The 19,673-nt window shown below is 47.6% G+C and overlaps 1 protein-coding gene across 1 annotated transcript; it reads right to left on the reverse strand.

Moving 5' to 3' along the window:
- Positions 1-2,217: 2,217 nt before the first annotated feature.
- Positions 2,218-14,467, reverse strand: AKR1A1 (aldo-keto reductase family 1 member A1). Its single transcript, XM_046007860.1, has 9 exons — positions 14,316-14,467; positions 8,266-8,355; positions 6,175-6,294; positions 5,863-6,014; positions 5,042-5,237; positions 3,547-3,746; positions 3,231-3,303; positions 3,004-3,090; positions 2,218-2,378 (listed from the first exon to the last, which is right to left on the reverse strand). Exons 2-9 carry the CDS (start codon positions 8,347-8,349, stop codon positions 2,313-2,315), a joined length of 978 nt encoding a protein of 325 aa, XP_045863816.1. The 5' UTR covers positions 8,350-8,355; positions 14,316-14,467; the 3' UTR covers positions 2,218-2,312.
- Positions 14,468-19,673: the final 5,206 nt, after the last annotated feature.

Consider the following 19,673-nt stretch of genomic DNA (forward strand, 5'->3'; position numbering starts at 1 on the left):
AATAATTTTTTATACCTTCTGCTTCTTGATATGGGCTGAATCGTGTCCTCTCCAAATTTATATACTTAAGTCCTAACTCCCAGTACCTTAGAATGTGGCTATTTGGAGACCGATACTGTAAACTGGTGCTGGAGAATGTGAAAGAGATGTGACTGCAATCTCGAAAAGTGGCAAGGGCAAAAATTCCAAGCTGGTCAGCAAGGACTGCTACATCATGGGGACTTGGCCATCATGGTCCTATGGAACCTGCTCACCACCAGCAAATAAGTAGGGGCCTCTTCTCCCAACAGAATTCCCTCCCTCATCCTCTAAAGACCCAGCCTTTATAATGGGAATAATAAAGTTTTTTCTAGTAGCCAAAAAAAAAAAAAAAAAAGAGATTTGGACATACATAGAGAATATAAAGGCACAGAAGATAGCCACCTATAAGCCAAGGAAAAAGGCCTGGAACAAATCCGTCCCTCATGACCTTCAGAAGGAAGCAATCCTGCTGATACCTTGACCTTGGACTTGTAGCTTCCGTAAGTGTGAGAAACAAGTTTTAGAGTCACCCATTCTGTGGTACTGTTACAGTGGGCCTAGCAAAGTAATACGTATTTAAACTACCTCATAACTGTAGAAACTTAGATCAAGTATGTGAAGAAACTATGGAATTGTATAGCACGCCACAAGGTCAAGAAAGATGTCAAAGACAAAGTGACAGCTAAACCCATCATTTAAGTAACTGGCGTTAACCACACAATGGGCTAAGTGGTGGGTTCTTCCAGATAGAAGGATCAGAGAAAAAGACTAACTTCCAGCATGCTTCCCTCCATCTTTTTTTTTTTTTTTTAAGATTTTATTTATTTATTTGACAGAGATCACAGGTAGGCAGAGAGGCAGGCAGAGAGGAAGGCAGAGAGAGGAGGAAGCAGGCTCCCTGCCAAGCAGAGAGCCCGATGTGGGACTCGATCCCAGGGCCGAAGGCAGAGGCTTTAACCCACTGAGCCACCCAGGCGCCCCCTCCATCTACTTTTTAATCCATGTGATCCATTCTCTCCACAGCACCAGTGCTGTGTTGCTGAGACACTTACCAAACCAAGTTAAGTCTTGCTCCAAACTCTTTGGCTTCCTGCTACATTCAGGATAAATGCAGAATCTTTTTTTTTTTTTTTTAAGATTTTATTTTATTTATTTGACAGTGAGAGAGAGAGATCATAAGTAGGCAGAGAGGCAGGCAGAGAGAGAGGAGGAAGCAGGCTCCCTGCGGAGCAGAGAGCCCGATGTGGGGCTCGATCCCAGGACCCTGAGATCATGACCTGAGCCGAAGGCAGCGGCTTAATCCACTGAGCCACCCAGGCGCCCCTAAATGCAGAATCTTAACTGTTTCCTATTCTCTCCATCACCAGGCCCTACCTAATTTCAGCATTATTTCATGCCATTCTACCCCCACTCACTTTCAGTTTCTATCACAGAGGACTTCTCCTTAGGTTTTCCCAACACCTTCTTGCAGTTTCAAGGCTTTCCCCATAACCTATCCAATTTGCATGGAAGACTACTCCCACTCACCTCTTTTAACTAATTAATCCCTATTGAAGAGAATGGTTCCACTGGAAAACTGAAATTTTTTTATGTGACTTAGAAGAATTTTTCAAAAACCCTCCTAAAACTTCAGTGGCCTTTGGCGGGACTAGAAAATACCTAAGACAGGACCTTAAGATAGGTGCAGAGTGACAAGTTTTCAGACTCACTCTACCTCCTTCAGATAGCCTATGCACACTGACTGAAGTGTCTGAGACAAAGTTTCTATCCACAGCCACCTTCCCTGACTTGGCAACATAGGACTCCTGAACTTCTGAATAGTTCAGACGTTTTGGCTTTTGGCTCTTCCTAGTCCTAAAAGTAGGCGCTGAACAAGGGGGTGAGGTGGGGTGGGAACTGAAGACCCAGCCCCAGAAGTGCCAGGAAACCACAGGACTCTTAGTACCTTGATCTCTCACCCTGAGACACCCTGGGACAGCATGTAGCACTGAGAGCTGCCACTAGAAGGCGCTACTCCCTCAAGGTACCTAATTCAAGAAACTAGAAATGGAATTGAGCCACACACCCGTTTCTCCAGAAACAAAAAAGAAAGGAAGTCTGGGCTTGAGGCAGGTGGCATCCAGCGTCCCTCAGTCCAGCATTCCTAAAGGAAACAATTTCCATCTCAGGTCTGACCAGACAAGTAAGACCAGCAAATAGTGTGAATGCTCCAATGGCTTTATTAACTCCTTTCCGCAGGTGGGAGGACCTTGGGGCTAGAGAGCTGGATAGGAAACCAGGAAGTGGGGGTCTCAGTACGGATCATTAAAGGGATACAGAGGGTGCCCTGCATCTCTCGGGACCCTCTTTCCATCCACCTGGAAAGAGAAACAGAGAGATGGCTCTATTAGCAGGAGCTCACATTCCAAAGACACAGCATCTTTCCCTGAATCTTCCTGATCACCACCTGTATACAGAGCACTATGCCAGATGGTAGTGCAGGACCTGGGCCTCAGAGAATGCCAGTGTCAACAGCATTCCAGCAAACCATAGCCTCGTATATACCTGAGCCTAAGAGCTTAAGGTCTCAGCTGAAATAAGGAATATTTATTTTCTTATCTGTAACAGGCTTCAACCCAACCTCAATCCCTCTACCAAGGTTAAGGTGGCCTTCTAGGCTCCTCTCATTTATACTATTTACTGAGAACTTGCTATGATACCAGGAACTAGGATTTTATAGACAAAAAACTGAGGCTTGTAAAAGTGAAATAACTTGTTCTAAGTCACAAGATATCGAGGCAGGACTGGGACTCACAGGCTATATATAGTGCTTTACCCCGAACCATACTACTTCTCCAAGCTTAATAAAAAGGAGCCTGCTGTGTCCAGGACAGCAATCCTACCAACAACATCCCGCTGACCACCAAGGTTGAGGCCAGACTGGGGCCAGAATTCCTCCCCAAATCTTACCTTCCCTAACTCTGGCAGCTGATATATACTCACTGTGAGCATGGGCACAATGTATCGCCAATTTTTATTCAGGGAATCTAGCTGCTTCATCTCCTCTGGGCTAAACGTAAAGTCAAACACCTGGGGATGGGAAGAGGGGGTCAGAAAAGCCAGTTTCATGTGCAGAAGTTGAGATTCCAGAACACTGCCTTCTTGCCCGGCAGAATCAGAGCCAGACTGTGCACCATGGGTTAAAGACGACACAACCCACCACCAAGTACCTGAATGTTCTGGAGGATACGTGAAGGGGTGATGCTCTTGGGAATGCAGATCACTTTCCGCTGCACCTGCCACCTAAGGTGGGGATTGAAGCGCATGAGGAAGAGGAGTCAGTCCTCACAAGCACTGTCTCCTCACCACGCAGCCTTCTCAAAAATCCTAGAGTCCCTGAGCTGCAGGGGAATAGGGGACATGCCTCAGGTTAGCTTCCCCCCAATTACATATCAGGATTAGCAGGTTCATTCAGGACAAGGCCTCAACCCTGGCCTCCCAACCCAGGGGCCCTCACCCACCTCCTTTCCCCAACACTGCCCGCACCTGAGCAGGATCTGAGCTGGGGACCGGCCATACTTTTCAGCCAGGGCCAGGACTACTGGCTCCTCAAGTACGACCGGTTCATCAGGATCACGCCAAGCTCGATCAGAGGAGCCCAGAGGGCTATAAGCAGTCACCTCCAGGCCGCGTGCTTGGCAGTGGGCAATCAGCTCCTTCTGAGCCAAGTATGGGTGACATTCCACCTAAAACAAGAAAAAACCCACCACTACAGGCTGGCCCCGCCCAGCTTGCGGGGTCCCACCCAGTCGTGCGCATCTCTGCCCATCTTGCATTGCTGACTGCCCCACTTTCCCTTGGCCCACTTTTCCCATTCTCCATCTTCCACTGTCCATTTAATTCTCTTCCCACACTTCAATGTCTGTCTTTATTTTCGGCTTTCTAATATTCTTGTGTTTGATATAAACCAATACGTACTACTTGTTCTCCCTGACATAACCTTACCCTTTATATGTACATTATTCACATTTATTTCCATTGTGCTTGAATCAAAAAGACTTTTTTTAAAAAATATTTTATTTATTTATTTGACAGACAGAGATCACAAGTAAGTAGAGAGGCAGTCAGAGAGAGAGAGGAGGAAGCAGACTCCCCGCTGAGCAGAGAGCCCGATGTGGGGCTCGATCCCAGGACCCTGGGACCATGACCTGAGCCGAAGGCAGAGGCTTTAACCCACTGAGCCACCCAGGCGCCCCTTTTTTTTTTTGTTTTTTTAAGATTTTATTTATTTGATAGAGAGAGAGAGAGATCACAAGTAGGCAGAGAGGCAGGCAGAGAGGGGTGGGGTAGCAGGCTCCCAGCTGAGCAGAGAGCCAGATGTGGGGCTCAGTCCCAGGACCCTGAGATCATGACCTGAGCCGAAGGCAGAGGCTTTACCTACTGAGCCACTCAGGCGCCCCGAATCAAAAAGACTTTTTAACCCCCCCTCTTCTTTATTTATTAGAGGGACAGAGAGAGAACACAAGTAGGCAGAGCAGCAGGCAGAGGAAGAGGTGAAAGCAGACTCCCTGCTGAGCATGGAACCTGACGCGGGACTGGATGCCAGGACCCTGAGATCATGACCTGAGCCAAAGGCAGCAGCTTAACTGACTGAGCCACCCAGGTGCCGCTAGCCCTTTTTAAAATTCCAGTACAGTTAACTCAGTATCTATCTATCTATCTACTTATCTACCTACCTCCCTTCCTTTTCAAGATTTTATTTATTTATTTGAGAGAGAGAGAAGCAGGCTCCCTGCTCCAAAGGAACCCAATGCGGGGCTTGATCCCAGGACCTTGGGATCATGACCTGAGCTGAAGGCAGACACTTAATGGACTGAGCCACCCAGGTGCCCCAATGCCCTACTCTATGTAGAGAAGTTCTACAGCAACAGTTCTGAAAACTTGTTAGCCATCTCCGTGAGGAGACCCATCATCTGCTCACTCACGTTTTTGTTCACACACACCCCCCCGCAAACCAACAGATCTGCTCTGCTATGCTCACCTGCAGGACAGCCGGGCGCACGGAGGCCACACTGAGCACATCATCGATCTGTCGACTGCTGAAGTTGGATAGGCCCAGTGCCCGTACCAGCCCCTTAGCCACCAGTGCCTCCAGAGCCTTCCAGGTCTCCTTGTAGTGGGTAGAATCATAGCGGATAGTCCCATCGGCATTCTTAGGGAAAGGGTTGTCTCCCCGCCTAGGTGAAACACAACCCCCCCACGAGTGGGCACAAATGCAAGGCTTCTGCCTTACTTGCCCATCCCGTCCCTCTGTGTCCTCATACTAAGCCCAGAAAGGGCCAAACGCCAAGAATAAGAAACAAGCGTGGTTTTTCGCCCTTTCAGGTCATGACACAGGCATTAACTCTCTATAGAATGTCTATTCCCTCCCCTCTTTTTTCTGGACCCAGACTGTATCTCCTCTCCTCTGAGAAACCTTTCTGAATTCCTTCTTCCTCCTCCTCCTTGCAGGCTCTGGCAACCGTCTTCTAGGACAGCACAGAGCTGACCGTGAGGCTCCTTTCACAGCCTCTGTTGGAGCTGATTCTCCACTGCAACCCTAGGCTTAGCTCAGCAGAAGCTAGCAGTTTCTGGAATGAATAAAGGGAGCAGCAGGGACCACTCACGTGCCCCTGGGATACCCACCATGGGAGGTTACGCTCCTTTTCTGTAGCTGAACTCCCAACACAATAGCACAGAAGGCTGGGTTCCCGTGGCGAGCTGAGGCATGTTCCCCTCCTGCTCTGCTACTGTGCCTTACAGGTCACTAACACGACTCCCCCAATACCCGACTGCCCGGATGAAAACCCTGGCAAGGCTCACTCAAATGCGTAAGGCCAGTGCATCAGGTACAGGTCCAAATACTCCAGCTGGAGGTCAGCCAGTGTCTTCCGGAGGGCAGGTTCCACATCCTCAGGGTGGTGTTTAGTGTTCCACAGCTTCGAAGTCACAAACAGCTCCTCTCTCGGCACCGCCTGGTCCATGGGGCAGGGCCCACAGTGAGAGGAGTTGTGGGCACCCAGTCTCACCCACCCTCACCTCTGCGAGAGAGGACTTAGAAGGAAGATGCTGCCAGATCCCTCCAGCCAGGCGCCCAGCCTTCTCACCCCAGCCCTCTGTAGCCCCCATCCTCACCTTGCCAGGTCCCACATTCTCCTTCAGGGCCTCCCCGATCTCGGTCTCATTGCCGTAGATAGCAGCACAGTCAATGTGGCGGTAACCTACACTCAGGGCGTACTTGACAGCTGCTTTCACCTGCCAGATGAGAGAAGCAGAGATTTCAGCTGTTGGCCTAGGCCAGAAACTGCCCTCCTGAGGGACACTGCTGGGGGAGGGACAGGAATGTACCACTGCAGTCATCAGAAAGTAGGGGCGAGGGGCGCCTGGGTGGCTCAGTGGGTTGAGCCGCTGCCTTCGGCTCGGGTCATGATCTCAGGGTCCTGGGATCAAGTCCCGCATCGGGCTCTCTGCTCAGCAGCAAGCCTGCTTCCCTCTCTCTCTCTCTGCCTGCCTCTCTGTCTACTTGTGATCTCTCTCTGTCAAATAAATAAATAAAATCTTTAAAAAAAAAAAAAAAAAAAGAAAGTAGGGGCGAGAAGATGAAAGATGGCTCTAGTCTAGGGGAGCAGAAGCCTCTTCAGAAACTCTAAACCTTTTGTGCCAACTCAGTAACCCCCAAGATTTCCTCCTACTCAAGCAATCTCAGTGCAGCCCAGGAAAAATTAACATCGTATTCCCAGTTAGATGCTCAGCAGATGGACGGATACACCGACAGGGAATAGAAGTGTAAGTCATAGAGACTGGTTCTCTAGACCTGAGGAGCTGGTTAGAGAAACATGATACACAGGTAAATAATTCATAGGCTAAGGACACACGGAGAGACCCTTATAGAGCCCTGTAGACCAACTGAGCTCTGGGAGTTCAGGGAAGCAGAAGAAACGGGGAGAAATTTAAGGAAGGCAGAAAAGTGAGATGGAAGCTAGGCCCAGAGCCCTCTGTTAGGAGAGAAGAAAGCAGACAGAAGTAGGAGGACAGGTCAGCCAATCTGCTAGAAAATAGACTAGAAACCTGGCATCAGAAGCAGAACCAAGGGTCCCAGGGCCTTGCCATTTATGATCCCCATCTAGGTACAGCTCTTACTATCCAGATGTACTCTCCTCAGCTCTCCCTTATCCCATACCCACTCCACCCCCACCCCCGTCTTGGCTGCCCAGTTCTGATTGCCACCCTCTGCCCTTTCCTAGCTCCTGGACTTGCCCTGGGCCATGTCAGTGCCTGCCTAGGGCATAAAGACCCTGGCTCCAGGGTTCTAGGCTGCGGAAGGAAGGAAAGCAAAAGGAAATGAGGCAGAGCACACCACAAATACCAACCTAAATCCCAGAGAGAAGAGATTATATTCTCCCTGCCAGACTCCCTCTCAAACTTAATCCCTAAACTTCTCTAAACTCTGACTCAAATTTCCAAAGAACAAGGAAGCAGCCCTGGGAAGATGCCCCGCCCCAGGAGGGAGCTGCATCTCTAGTTAGGACAACCCTAGGAAAGCAGGTCTCTATTCCCACACTCCCTAAGCTGGAAGAGTCTGTACCAGGGTTTATTAAATTTCAGCTAGCAGCTGCCCTTTTTTTTCCACCTATGAACGATTTTTACATCTTTAAATGGTTATATAAATACATAATCGCTCCCATTTTGCCACTTGTCCAGCAAAATCTGAATTATTAAGCATCTGGTTCTTTAAGAAAAGGTTTGCTAACCCTTGGTCTGAGCAGCTGACATAGCTATTCTTCAAACCCCGACACCCACCATGTGCCTACCTCTGGACTGAGCACTGGGGAGTAGCCTGGCCCTTAAGGAGCCCCGTCTGAGACAGGGAAACAGGATCACAGCACAGAGCATTAAGTGCCGTATTAGGGAGCAGCACAGGGCCAGGCACAGGGAGGTCCCATGTCTGCCACAGCACTCAGTGCAGATCCAATTAGGGAAAGGGTTCCTCCCTATTCCCTTGGCCCTTCTGGGCCCCTCAGCCCTTCCTCTAAGTCACCTCAGGAAGCCAAGGGCTCACTGCTGGTCTCTTCTTATCTCTTCCCACTGCCCTGCAGGTTTATCTGATACCACATGAAATGGAGTATAGCAATGGGGCAGCTATAGAAAATTCAGGGACCCTCCCAAACTCTGCCATTTCCCTAGCAGAGGTATAAGAAGCCCTCCTCTCCTTCCTCCATCTCTCACCTGGCCAGGATCGCTCTTCCAGGTGCCCAGCCCAATCAGGGGCATCTTCTGCCCAGTATGCAGGAAGACACACGAAGTCGCCATTGCCCCCTGAAACATAGACGGGAAGAGAATGGAGTGGGGTCAGTGTTGCTGCTTGATCCTCATTGGTCAAGACTCCTATAAAGCATGGGTGGTAATGAGAGCAAAAGGTGACAGAACAAACAACACAGTTGTGCACACGTGCCTGTGAGCAACAGGCAGCTAAGACAGGGTAGCCCGAACAAACTAAGGCCAGGAGCTCCTGGACAAACATTAACCGGACTACCGGCCTGGGTGCCCTTCCTTCTGCCAGGCTAAAGGCCTGTGTTAGAGAGTTCCGATACCGAGAGACCAAGCTGAGTGACTCCCTGAAGTACCCAGCCTTGACTACATAATGTCTCAGGCCGGGACAAGACTGGCAAAAGCCATTATGAGTCTGAGTGAGACCAGGTGACAGAATGGATTCAGGAACAGGTCCCTTCTCCCAGGATGAAATGAACATTCCCAGGAGGCTATCAGAAACTAGAGATGCTCCTAGTCCCTGACAGAGAGGTCTGATTGCCATGCAGCTAGGCCTGAGTGGACTCTTTAACGGTAAGCAGACCATTTTTTAGACGAAAAACAAAACAAAACAGAACAAAAAACTCAAGAGAAGTGAAGTTAAATTAAAAAAGAGAGAGAGAGAGAGAAATGAAGTTATTTGCCCCCAAATCAACAGCTGAGAAGTGGCAGAGCGAAGGATCCAAGGAGGAAGCAATGGTTAAAGGCAAGAAAAGGGCAGGTAAACACGGACAGTCTTAACATTTATGTCCTGTGCCTCACGGCACATATCACAGCATGCTACAGAAAAGCAAATGACTGGGGCTCCTGGGTGGCTCAGTGGGTTAAAGCCTCTGCCTTCGGCTCGGGTCATGATCCCAGAGTCCTGGGATAGAGCCCCACATCAGGCTCTCTGCTCAGCAGGGAGCCTGCTTCCTCCTTTCTCTCTCTGCCTGCTTCTCTGCCTACTTGTGATCTCTCTGTCAAATAAACAAATAAAATCTTTAATAAAAACAAAACAAAACAAAACTTCCGGCCTCAATTAAAAAAAAAAAAAGAAGAAAAGAAAATGACTTCTGTTAGGGCAAGGACCAGGAAATATTGACATTGGCTTTTAAGAGTAAGCCGGACTTTCCCAAGCAAGATTCAAGGGGAGGCGGCTTTCTAGGAAGGGGAATTAGACACAGCAGAAAGCAGTAAGTTATAGACCCAAGAAAACTTCCAACTGAACAAAACAGGTGGGTGACTGGAGCAACCCTCTTTGGAGAACTCTGAAAATCAGAAGTCTCCAAATGGCCCAAGAATACTCATTCAGTCAGCAAATGACGAATGTTCTGAACATTCCAGGCCTTGTGCTAGGCCTAAGAGACACACACATTCACAAACAGAGTCCCTGCCGTTTTGGAGTTTATAGGCTTGTGTGATGAGGACAGTCGGTATCAGCACAATATGTAAAGACAGGACCAAAATCTGTACAAGGGCTACAAGAAAAGAGCAACCCTGCAAGGATGGCTTCCTGGAGATAATATCTGAGCCTTTTTTTTTTAAGGTTTTATTTTTAAGTAATCTCTATACCCAATGTGGGACTCAAACTCACAACCCCACAATCAAGAGTTTCACACTCAGGGGGCGCCTGGGTGGCTCAGTGGGTTAAAGCCTCTGCCTTCCGCTCAGGTCATGATCCCAGGTCCTGGGATGGAGCCCCGCATCGGGCTCTCTGCTCAGCAGGGAGCCTGCTTCCCACCCCCCTCTCTCTCTGCCTACTTGTGATCTCTGTCTGTCAAATAAATAAATAAAATCTTAAAAAAAAAAAGGTTTCACACTCAGGATGCCTGGTTGGCTGTCAGTTAAGCGTCCAACTCTTGATTTCAGCTCAGGTCATGATCTCAGGGTTGTGAGATACAGCTCTGCACTGGCTGTGGGGACTTAAGATTCTCTCTTCCTCTGCCCCAAACCCCCAATCTAAAGAAAAAAAAAAAAAGAAAAGGAAAAAAATTTCTCTCTCTCCCCCTCTCACACCTGCTCCCCCCCAAAAATGTTGCATGCTCTACCAACTAAGCCAGCAAGGTGCCCAAGTCAAGTCCTGATGAACAGGAATTATCCAAGCAAAAGAGAAAAGAGAAAGAATGCTCACCCTAAGAGCCAATAAGGTAGAAATAACCTTTTCCCTTAATCTCATCAGTACTAGAGATATCACTCCCTTGGGACTGATTTCATTGCCAGCAATAACTTAATAAATATAACCTTTGTTTCCAAGTTCTGAAAATATTACGGTAGAGCAGGAAATAAGATAAACTGTAAGTATAGCTGACATATCAAAATTGTCATTCCTAATACTTCCGACTCTGGAAGAATTTTATAGCCTAGCATAACCTGGTTATGGAGACCGCCTTTTTCTGCTAGAACAAAAGCAAAAATGTTCAGTCTGAGTAGCAAACCACAGATAACTGAAGGCAAGGCTGTTACCAAACTTCCCCAGGGATCAGGCAAGCATGTCTGGACTTCACAGGAGGAACTGGCCTGCCAGCTGCCACCAAGGGTCTGTGGCTGGTTTCCTGGGCTTGTTCCCCAACAGGGGACCTGTTGGCCTCTCCCAGATTTCCCAGCACACAGTGGAGAACTCTGAAATTACACATGGACTTAGGCTGAAAGCTTGAACAGAAGGCTGGTCTAAGGCAAAAAGGAAGAAACCTGATGCTTGCTTCTCACCTTCTTTTGATGGTGAAACTGAAAACCCAAACGGCTGAGGCATAGGGGAACAGGGCTCACAGAAGAACACCTAACGAAGAGCTTCAAAGAACAAGAGCTCCAAAGGAGAGAATGGAGGGGCCGCAGGAGAGAGCAAATGTTTTTCTCTGGGACAGAAGTCAGACTCTGCCAGCTCTTCACTTCCTCTTCATCTTCTGCCTCACACATTGGTGTTCCAGCCCTCTCCTGCCTGTTAACTGGGGAGAGGTTTTACGCATGAACGAGAAAACCTGGCTGTGTGTGGGGAGGGGAGGTATAAGGACTCAGGTTTTAGGGGCACCTGGCTGGTTCACTCGGTGGAGCATGCAATTCTTGATCTTGGGGTTCCAAGTTCAAGCTGCAAGTTCAAGCCCCACGTTCTTTTTTTTTTTTTTTTAAGATTTTATTTATTTATTTGACAGAGAGAAATCACAAGTAGGCAGAGAGGCAGGCAGAGAGAGAGAAAGAGAGGGAAGCAGGCTCCCCGCTGAGCAGAGAGCCCGATGCGGGACTGGATCCCAGGACCCTGAGATCATGACCTGAGCCGAAGGCAGCGGCTTAACCCACTGAGCCACCCAGGCACCCAAGCCCGACGTTCTTTAAAAAAAAAAGGGGGGGGCTGGGTGGCTCAGTGGGTTAAGCCTCTGCCTTTGGCTCAGATCATGATCTCGGGGTCCTGGGACCGAGCCCCGCATTGGGCTCTCTGCTCAGCGGGGACTCAGCTTCCCCCCCCTCAGCCTGCCTCTCTGCCTATTTGTGATCTTTCTGTCAAATAAAATCTTTTAAAAAATTAAAAATTAAAAAAAAAAAGGGAGGGGGGGACTCAGGTTTCATTATTCCCAAGTCAGCACCTACACCTACATTCCTTCTCTCTGGGGTTATCTTCCCTTCTCAGAGGAGGGTTCTATAGCTCCTGCTTGGATACAAGAACCCGAAAACACAGGAAAAAGAGGAAGCAGTGTTTACATGAGTGTTCTATGGGTGCATGGGCCTTTCTTCTACTTCCCATAATGTCAGTTTCCTTCAGAGTTCCGTCCCCAGTCCTCTTCCCACTCCCTAGTTAAGCTCATGTCTTCAGTTACCACATTAAGCACTGATTTTGCCCACCCCAGTTCTGGATATTCAACTCCCTCTGGACATCTCCACCAGTATGTCCTATAGGTATGTAAGACGTAGCACGTCCAAAACTGCACTGGTCAAATCCAGCAGCGAAGCACAGAGGGAACAGTTCAAGGCCTGGGGTTGCACACACCAAGGTTTGAATTTCAGCACTCCTCCCTCATTTTAAAGAGACGCTGTATCTAAAGCACTTTGCACAGTGCCTGACCCATGCTCTTCTGCATACTCTCTTACCAGGGACTCAAGGCCCTGAATAGCAACTTGTTAAAGCAAACATGTTCATAGTGTAATCTGTGGGGTCTTGAAAAGCCATCTGAATAATGTTTTTCAGTTCATGTGGCATTTCTGCCAAATAGATAATGGTATTATCTATCAGATTATGGTTTTGACAGGTGATGGGTAGGATAATATATCCTTATTGTACTCCTAAGAAGTTAGCATGGAAAATCACTTTAAATATGTAAATGTGGCCAAGATTTAGTTTATTTGGCTGGGTTAAAAATCCTGTTAATAGGGCACCTGGGTGGCTCAGTGGGTTAAGCCGCTGCCTTCGGCTCAGGTCATGATCTCGGGGTCCTGGGATCGAGTCCCGCATCGGGCTTTCTGCTCAGCAGGGAGCCTGCTTCCCTCTCTCTCTCTCTACCCGCCTCTCTATCTACTTGTGATCTCTCTCTGTCAAATAAATAAATAAAATCTTTAAAAAAAAAAATCCTGTTAATATTGGTAAATATTTTTTAAAAAGGTATAGTCTGCTCTGGACTGTAACATCAAATCTAAGACTTCTGGAACACTTCATGTACTTCTTGATGTATGTGAAAAGAATTTTAAAATACCTATTTTTTAAGTCTTTCTCCAGCCCAGCTATATCAACCTCCACTGACCGCTACTGCTCTGAACCACCCATTTCTCTGCTTCCAGTGTGGCCACTCTCCCCACAATCCATTCACTAACTCTGACCATGTGACCCCAAGGGTCAAACTCTTCCAACAGTCCTTGCCAACCTTCAGGATAAAGTCTACATTCCTTAGTAATACCTTTCTTAACCTGGCTCCCACCTTCATTTTCCACCTCTTCATTGCGAACTCCAGATTTCAGACTTTGCAGAACCAGCCACCACTTATTTGAGTCCCGGCGCACTTTGCTTCCCAAAGTCCCAGCCCTGCCTGGCTAGGAGCAGCTCACCCTTCAGCTGGCACTTGCTGCTCCCATGCACCCATAGCTGTGCACATAGCTGCCATTGTTTGTTTATACTGCCTTCCCTCACAAATCAGGGTACTCCTTCAGGTCAGAGCATATCATCTTTTTGAGCCCTCACTCCTGGAGTGCCTGCCCCATAGATATACATAGAAACTCACACGTGCGCATGCCCCCCCACACACACTAGCACACTAAACACACAATGGCAAAGTGGAGAGAGTGTGACAGCTTGGATGGGGGGTACATTTGAAGAAATCCTGCCTTCATCACCTTCTTTCTTTTCTTCTTGGGTAACCTAGAAAGAATCATCTCTAGAAAATATCAAAGCATTACCATTTTCAGAAAAAAACAAAACAAAACAAAAACCAGTTGCTTCATACAGGATGATACTGGGATTGCTCCTGTACAAATAAGAAAATTGAGATCTTGGAGAAGGTAACAGGCTTGATCAGAACCATCGAGACTATTTTAGGAGGTCTTGCAGCCTGAGTAGGTAAGGTGAAGGGAAGAGTTAGTTAATAACTCCATCTGATGACAGTTCAGATTCCATCCGGTCTCCCTGTTAACAGAGGTCTGAGGCAACGGAAAAACATGCCTTTACTTTCCCAAACCTAAGGCAGGTGCCTAAGTAAGCTAAGTATTTCTGCAATCCCACAGAAAGGCCAGAGTTCCTACAAAAATCATGGTGGTAAGCAAACAAATAGAGGAGGCCAACTAAAACTTACGGAGCGCTTTAAAAACTTTATTTTACTTAATCCTCACTACAGTTCCAACGTAGAAACTCACTCTATCGGTCTAAAAACTGAGGTCCAAAGAAACTGAGGAATTTTCCAAGATCACACAGAGTTCAAATCCGAAACCGAGTCAGACTTCCTCCAGAGACCCCGCTCTCTGCTCTATTCCGGGGCGCGGAAGAGGAGGTGGGGGCTGCAGCGGGAGAAACTCACCTCGGCTGGAGCACAGAGCGTGAACAAGACAGTGTGATCTCTGCTTCGTTCTGCGTCCTGCCAACGACCCGATAGGCCTCAGCTTCTAGAACCGCTGGGCTGCAAGGAAAGTTGGCCTAATGGTGAAGGCAGGGACCTGACTTAAGCCTGGCGGGGGAGAGGAAGCTCCTCCCAGTGGAGGGGAGAGGGCCGGGCTTTCAGCATCACGCGCAGCGGTGGACCCCACCCCGCCACCCCGGTGAAGAGCTGGAGGGCGGAAGCCAGAGCTGCGAGCCTGCACCATCTCCTCCTCCGGCTGCTAGTGGTCGGATTGGCTGTTTAGACACACTTCACTGCGCAGGTTTGGAGGACGCGGGGCCGGGTGGAGCAGCAGCGGCCGGCCATGTGGGGAGCTTCAGCTGATGGGGAGGCGGTACCTCTGCTGGCCCACAGTGCACCGCGCGCCGCGGCAACGTCGCTCTAGGCTGCTGGGGTTCTTCTGCCCGCGCGGGGGAGGTTCTTGGGTGACACGTTGCAGGTGTAGCTGGTGTCTCCTCTGTTTTCGGATTCGCAGAACCAGCTTGCTCTCCTCTCCCACAGAGTCGGGTTGGCCTGGTTTCTAGCGTATACCTAAACTGGCCCCGTTATTTAGTCAAGCAGGCTTGAAGAGTAGCCGCAGCGTAAAAGTTGTACCAAGGAAGACCCCGGACCCCTGGGCTCCAAGAGGCAGGAAGTTCGTGGTCCCTCTATCTGGACTGTGGACCCTGGCAGCGCATTAATGTGTCAGTACTGTGCTAGACTTTATAAACACGTTTTTTATTGAATCTTCACAACAACCCTGTAAAGGCAGTGTTCTTTTTAATTTTTTTGTAAGCCTTTTAATTGAAGTATAGTAAAACATAAATAGAGAAAAATGCGCAAATCTTAAACGTACAGCTCTGAGTTTCTGGTTTTTTTTTTCCCCCCAATGTAACTTATTCAGGTGAGGGTAAAAGACGTTACCAGCACACTGGAAGCCACCTGTGAGGGAGATATTCATGTTGCATTTTACAGATTGGATAGACTCAGCCAGGTAAAGCAGCTTGCCCAAAGTCACACAGCTATTAAGTTACAGATTTTATGTTTGAAATACCCCTCGCTGTGTAGCTCTTGCCTTTCACTCCCCACACTTCATTTTCTCTGCCCCTCTATTCTTCCCCATCTTTTTTTTGCCCCCTGGATTATTCCCCCACTGTTGCCTCAATACAGGTGATGTCCTGATAGACCAAATGTCCAAAGTTTGACGTCATCTGTCCTCATAAAGACTGATTCCAGCTTATGTGATCAGAATTTTATATCCCTCAAACTGATCTTAGCCTAGCAAAGAGTTGCCTTCAAGAGACACACGCCGGGGCGCCTGGGTAGCTCAGTGGGTTAAAGCCTCTGCCTTTCGCTCAGGTCATGATCCCAGGGTCCTGGGATCGAGCCCCGCGTCGGGCTCTCTGCTTGGCAGGAAGCCTGCTTCCTCCTCTCTCTCTCTCTGCCTGCCTCTCTCCCTACTTGTGATCTCTATCTGTCAAATAAATAAAATCTTTAAAAAAAAAAAAAAAAAAGAGACACACGCCATATATCCCATTCCTCCCACCTTGATGCAGGATCTGACAGACTCCCTATCTTTTTCTGCTGAGTCTGACTTCTTAAAAGTCTGAAGTGCAACTGCTAAGGTCTTCTCCTTCCCCAGCGTTGGGGCTTTTGCTCTTAGTTCTGGTGCCAGGGAATGTTTCATACAAAGCACAAAGCTATCCCTCCAAGAGTTTCCAAAGCGGCAGTGCTCAGATTGTAAAACAGATCCACTCAGGAACACACCACCCCTTTCACAACCACCCTCCCATTTTACAAAAGACAAGCCTCTCAGCCAACTTCTAAAGGGTCTTGCCCCATGTGAAAACAAGGAGGTGAAGAACAGCCTGAGAGGTAGGAGGAGACCACGTAAATGAGTTGTCTCAGATTCCAAGGGAAAGGAGTAGTTAGGTAGGCGGGATAGTAGGAATGTGTTATTTTGGCTGTCCAGTGTCCATTCCTCCCTCTTTTGGAGAATTTCTTCCTCCTCACTGGATCCAGTTCAATGGTCATTAATTCAGGTACCTGTCCTCCCCAGCCAACATGTATGTGAATGACCCAAGATATGCTAACTGGATACTCCTTTCTTGAGTTTGAATTATTAATATAGTCATCAAAAGACTAAAATCAGCAGAATTCCATGCTTTTCATCATGAAATGCATTTCACTAGCACCTTGCCAAAGCTGTCGGACAATCTCTGCTAATAGGACTTCCCAAAGCCACCTACATCCTGCCAATTCCCTGCCATACCTTCCCTTTGGTCTTGCAAGCTCTCCTATAGCCATCGCAAAAAGCTGTTTTTTCCTTTGGTTAGAGCCAGTTTTTGTTGCTTACAATCAAAGAAGCTTAACAAACGTAAATGAGTAAAAATAGTATCGGTGGGGCTGCACCAGTGGCTTAGTCCTTAAGCTTCTGCCTTCGGCTCAGGTCATGATCCCAGGGTCCTGGGCTCAAGCCCCAGGTTGGGCTCTCTGCTCAGCGGGAAAGTCTACTTCTCCCACTCCCATTCCCCCTCCTTGCGCTCCCTCTCTCCACTGTCTCTCTCTGTCAAATTAATAAAATCTTTTTTTGGGGGGCGCCTGGGTGGCTCAGTGGGTTAGGCCTCTGCCTTCAGCTCGGGTCATGATCTCAGAGTCCTGGGATCGAGTCCCGTATCGGGCTCTCTGCTCGGCGGGGAGTCTGCTTCCTCCTATCTCTCTCTCTGCCTGCCTCTCTGCCTACTTGTGATCTCTCTGTGTCAAGTAAATAAATAAAATCTTTAAAAAAATAAAAAAAAAATCTTTTTTTTAAGATTTTATTTATTTGACAGACAGAGATCACAAGTAGGCAGAGAGGCAGGCAGAGAGAGAGAGAGAGAGAGAGGGGAAGCAGGCTCCCTGCTGAGCAGAGAGCCTGATGCAGAGCTCATCCCAGGACCCTGAGATCACGACCTGAGCCTAACGAAGGTAGAGGGTTAACCCACTGAGCCATCCAGGTGCCCCTAAATCTTTTTTCTTTTAAGGCACTCAGGGCCTTACTTACCTCTCAGAGCTCATCACTTTCACTTTTCCAATAGGGATTTTAATTTAGAGTTATACCAAACCATTTGCCATTCTCTTAAACAACCTCCTTTTCTTACCTCTGAACTTTTTACACGTCATGCCTGGCTCTATTTGCTGCTGAAAAACTAGTGCATGTCTCCATCAAGATATTTTCACTTGCAAATATCAGAAAACCTTGATTCAAAGCCTTAACCAAAAAGAAAATTTTATTATCTTACATAAGTCCAGGGATAGAGCAAATTCTAGACATAGTGTGATAATTCAAGGCTCAGTGTCTCTACTTCCCTGACATTCTCTTGGCTTTGTCCTCCTCTTTGTACTGGTTTTATCCTCATTCTGGAACCAAAATGGTTGTAGCAGTTCCAGGGTCACATCTGGATTTGATCATCAACATAAATTTAAACAGATCATATGTATATCTAACTTGAATCACTCCTCTTGCATTTTATACAATAACTGAGATGTGAAAAAACACATTCACATTTTATTCACATTCATTCAACCCTAGTTTGACTTTTTCTCTTTCCATTTTTTAAATTTATTTTTTATTTCTTTAAAAATATTTATTGGGGCATCTGGGTGGCTCAGTTAGTTAAGCTTCTGCCTTTGGCTGGAGTCATGATCCCAGGGTCCTGGGATTGAGCCCCTCATCAGGCTCCCTGCTCAGCCAGAAGCCTGCTTCTCCCTCTCCCACTCCCCCTCCTTGTGTTCCCTCTCTCTCTGTCTCTCGATGACAAATAAATAAACAAAATCTTAAAAGAAAAAAAAAAAGAAAGATAGTTCTAGTAGTAGTGAAGGGAGTGACAGGTACAATTGCGAAACTGGAAGCAGGGACATTTGGTGGTAGGTGAGAGGTGATGAGGGTCTGTCTTAGAGGAGCAGCTCACATTCAGTCACAGAGAGGACACATTTTAGAAATATTTAGGAGCAGAACTAGCAGTATTTGGCGATCCATTAGATGTGGGAAATAAAAATAAAGGAAGAATCAGAATGACTCTTAAGTTTCTGGCTTGAGTACATTAGTAGATGATTTCCTAAATGCACCATATTTTCTCTCACCTTTGGATCTTTGTGTATGCTGTTCCCCTACTTAGAACACGCTTTCCTTCAACTATCCCCTACTCCCAATATATCTCTTCTGAGAATCTTCCCTGACTAGCTTAGACTGAATTAAATGTTCCTCTTCTGTTTTCCCAAAATCTCCTGTACTTATCCATAGATAACTTAAGACTCTATATTGCCCTTAGCAGAAAACCTAATTTAAGCTGTCTTTAACAGTGAAGTAAATTTACGGACTCACAGAAGCAGGATTAGGGTTGGTGTGATTCAGAAGCTCAAAAATGACACCAGGACCCTTTTCTTCTGTTTTTTTTTTTTCTCTCTGCTTTCCAATCTCTCATATTCATCCTGAAGTTGACCTCCTCATGGTGGCAATATGGTTGTGGCACTTCTCACCTTCATGTCAGCTACCACCTTCTCCACAGAACTAATTTCTGGGAGCTCTCTCAAATGACCTTCCACAAGATCATCAGAAACTGCCTATAGCCTCCCATAAACCCAAACTGAGTCACAAGGTAAGAATACAATGGCATGAGGGGCGCCTGGGTGGCTCAGTGGGTTAAAGCCTCTGCCTTCAGCTCAGGTCATGATCCCAGGGTCCTGGGATCGAGCCCTGCATCGGGCTCTCTGCTCCGTGGGGAACCTGCTTCCTCCTCTCTCTCCGCCTGCTTCTCTGCCTACCTGTGATCTCTGTCAAATAAATAAATAAAATCCTTACCAAAAAAAAAAAAAAAAAAAGAATACAATGGCATGAAAGAAGTTAGTTTCAAAAAAGAGCCAAAGAGAGGGTGCCTGGATGACTCAATGGGTTAAGCCTCTGCCTTCGGCTCTGGTCATGATCTCAGGGTCCTGGGATCCAGCCTCGCATCAGGCTCTCTGCTCAGCGGGGAGCCTGCTTCCCCTCCTCTCTCTGCCTGCTGCTCTGCCTGCTTGTGCGCTTGCTCGCTCGCGCTCTCTCTCTCTCTCTGTCAAATAAATAAATAAGTAATAAAATCTTAAAAAAAAAAAAAAAAAAAAAAAAAAAAGAGCCAAATAGAAATTCTGAGAGTAGGACGCCTGGGTGGCTCAGTGGTTTAAGCCGCTGCCTTCGGCTCAGGTCATGATCTCAGGGTCCTGGGATCCAGTCCCGCATCGGGCTCTCTGCTCCGCGGGGAGCCTGCTTCCCTCTCACTCTCTCTG

The sequence above is a fragment of the Meles meles genome, chromosome 1 (genome assembly GCF_922984935.1).
Source record: "Meles meles chromosome 1, mMelMel3.1 paternal haplotype, whole genome shotgun sequence".
NCBI classification, from domain to species: Eukaryota; Metazoa; Chordata; class Mammalia; order Carnivora; family Mustelidae; genus Meles; species Meles meles.

What these genes read in the sequence shown, in the direction of transcription:
- AKR1A1 (XM_046007860.1), bottom strand. Translation starts at nt 8,349, where the DNA reads ATGGCGACTTCGTGTGTCTTCCTGCATACTGGGCAGAAGATGCCCCTG. An exon ending in GGAAGAGCGATCCTGGCCAG is followed by an intron (nt 6,295 to 8,265) that starts GTGAGAGATGGA and finishes CTCATCTGGCAG; the next exon opens with GTGAAAGCAGCTGTCAAGTA. An exon ending in AGAATGTGGGACCTGGCAAG is followed by an intron (nt 6,015 to 6,174) that starts GTGAGGATGGGG and finishes CCCATGGACCAG; the next exon opens with GCGGTGCCGAGAGAGGAGCT.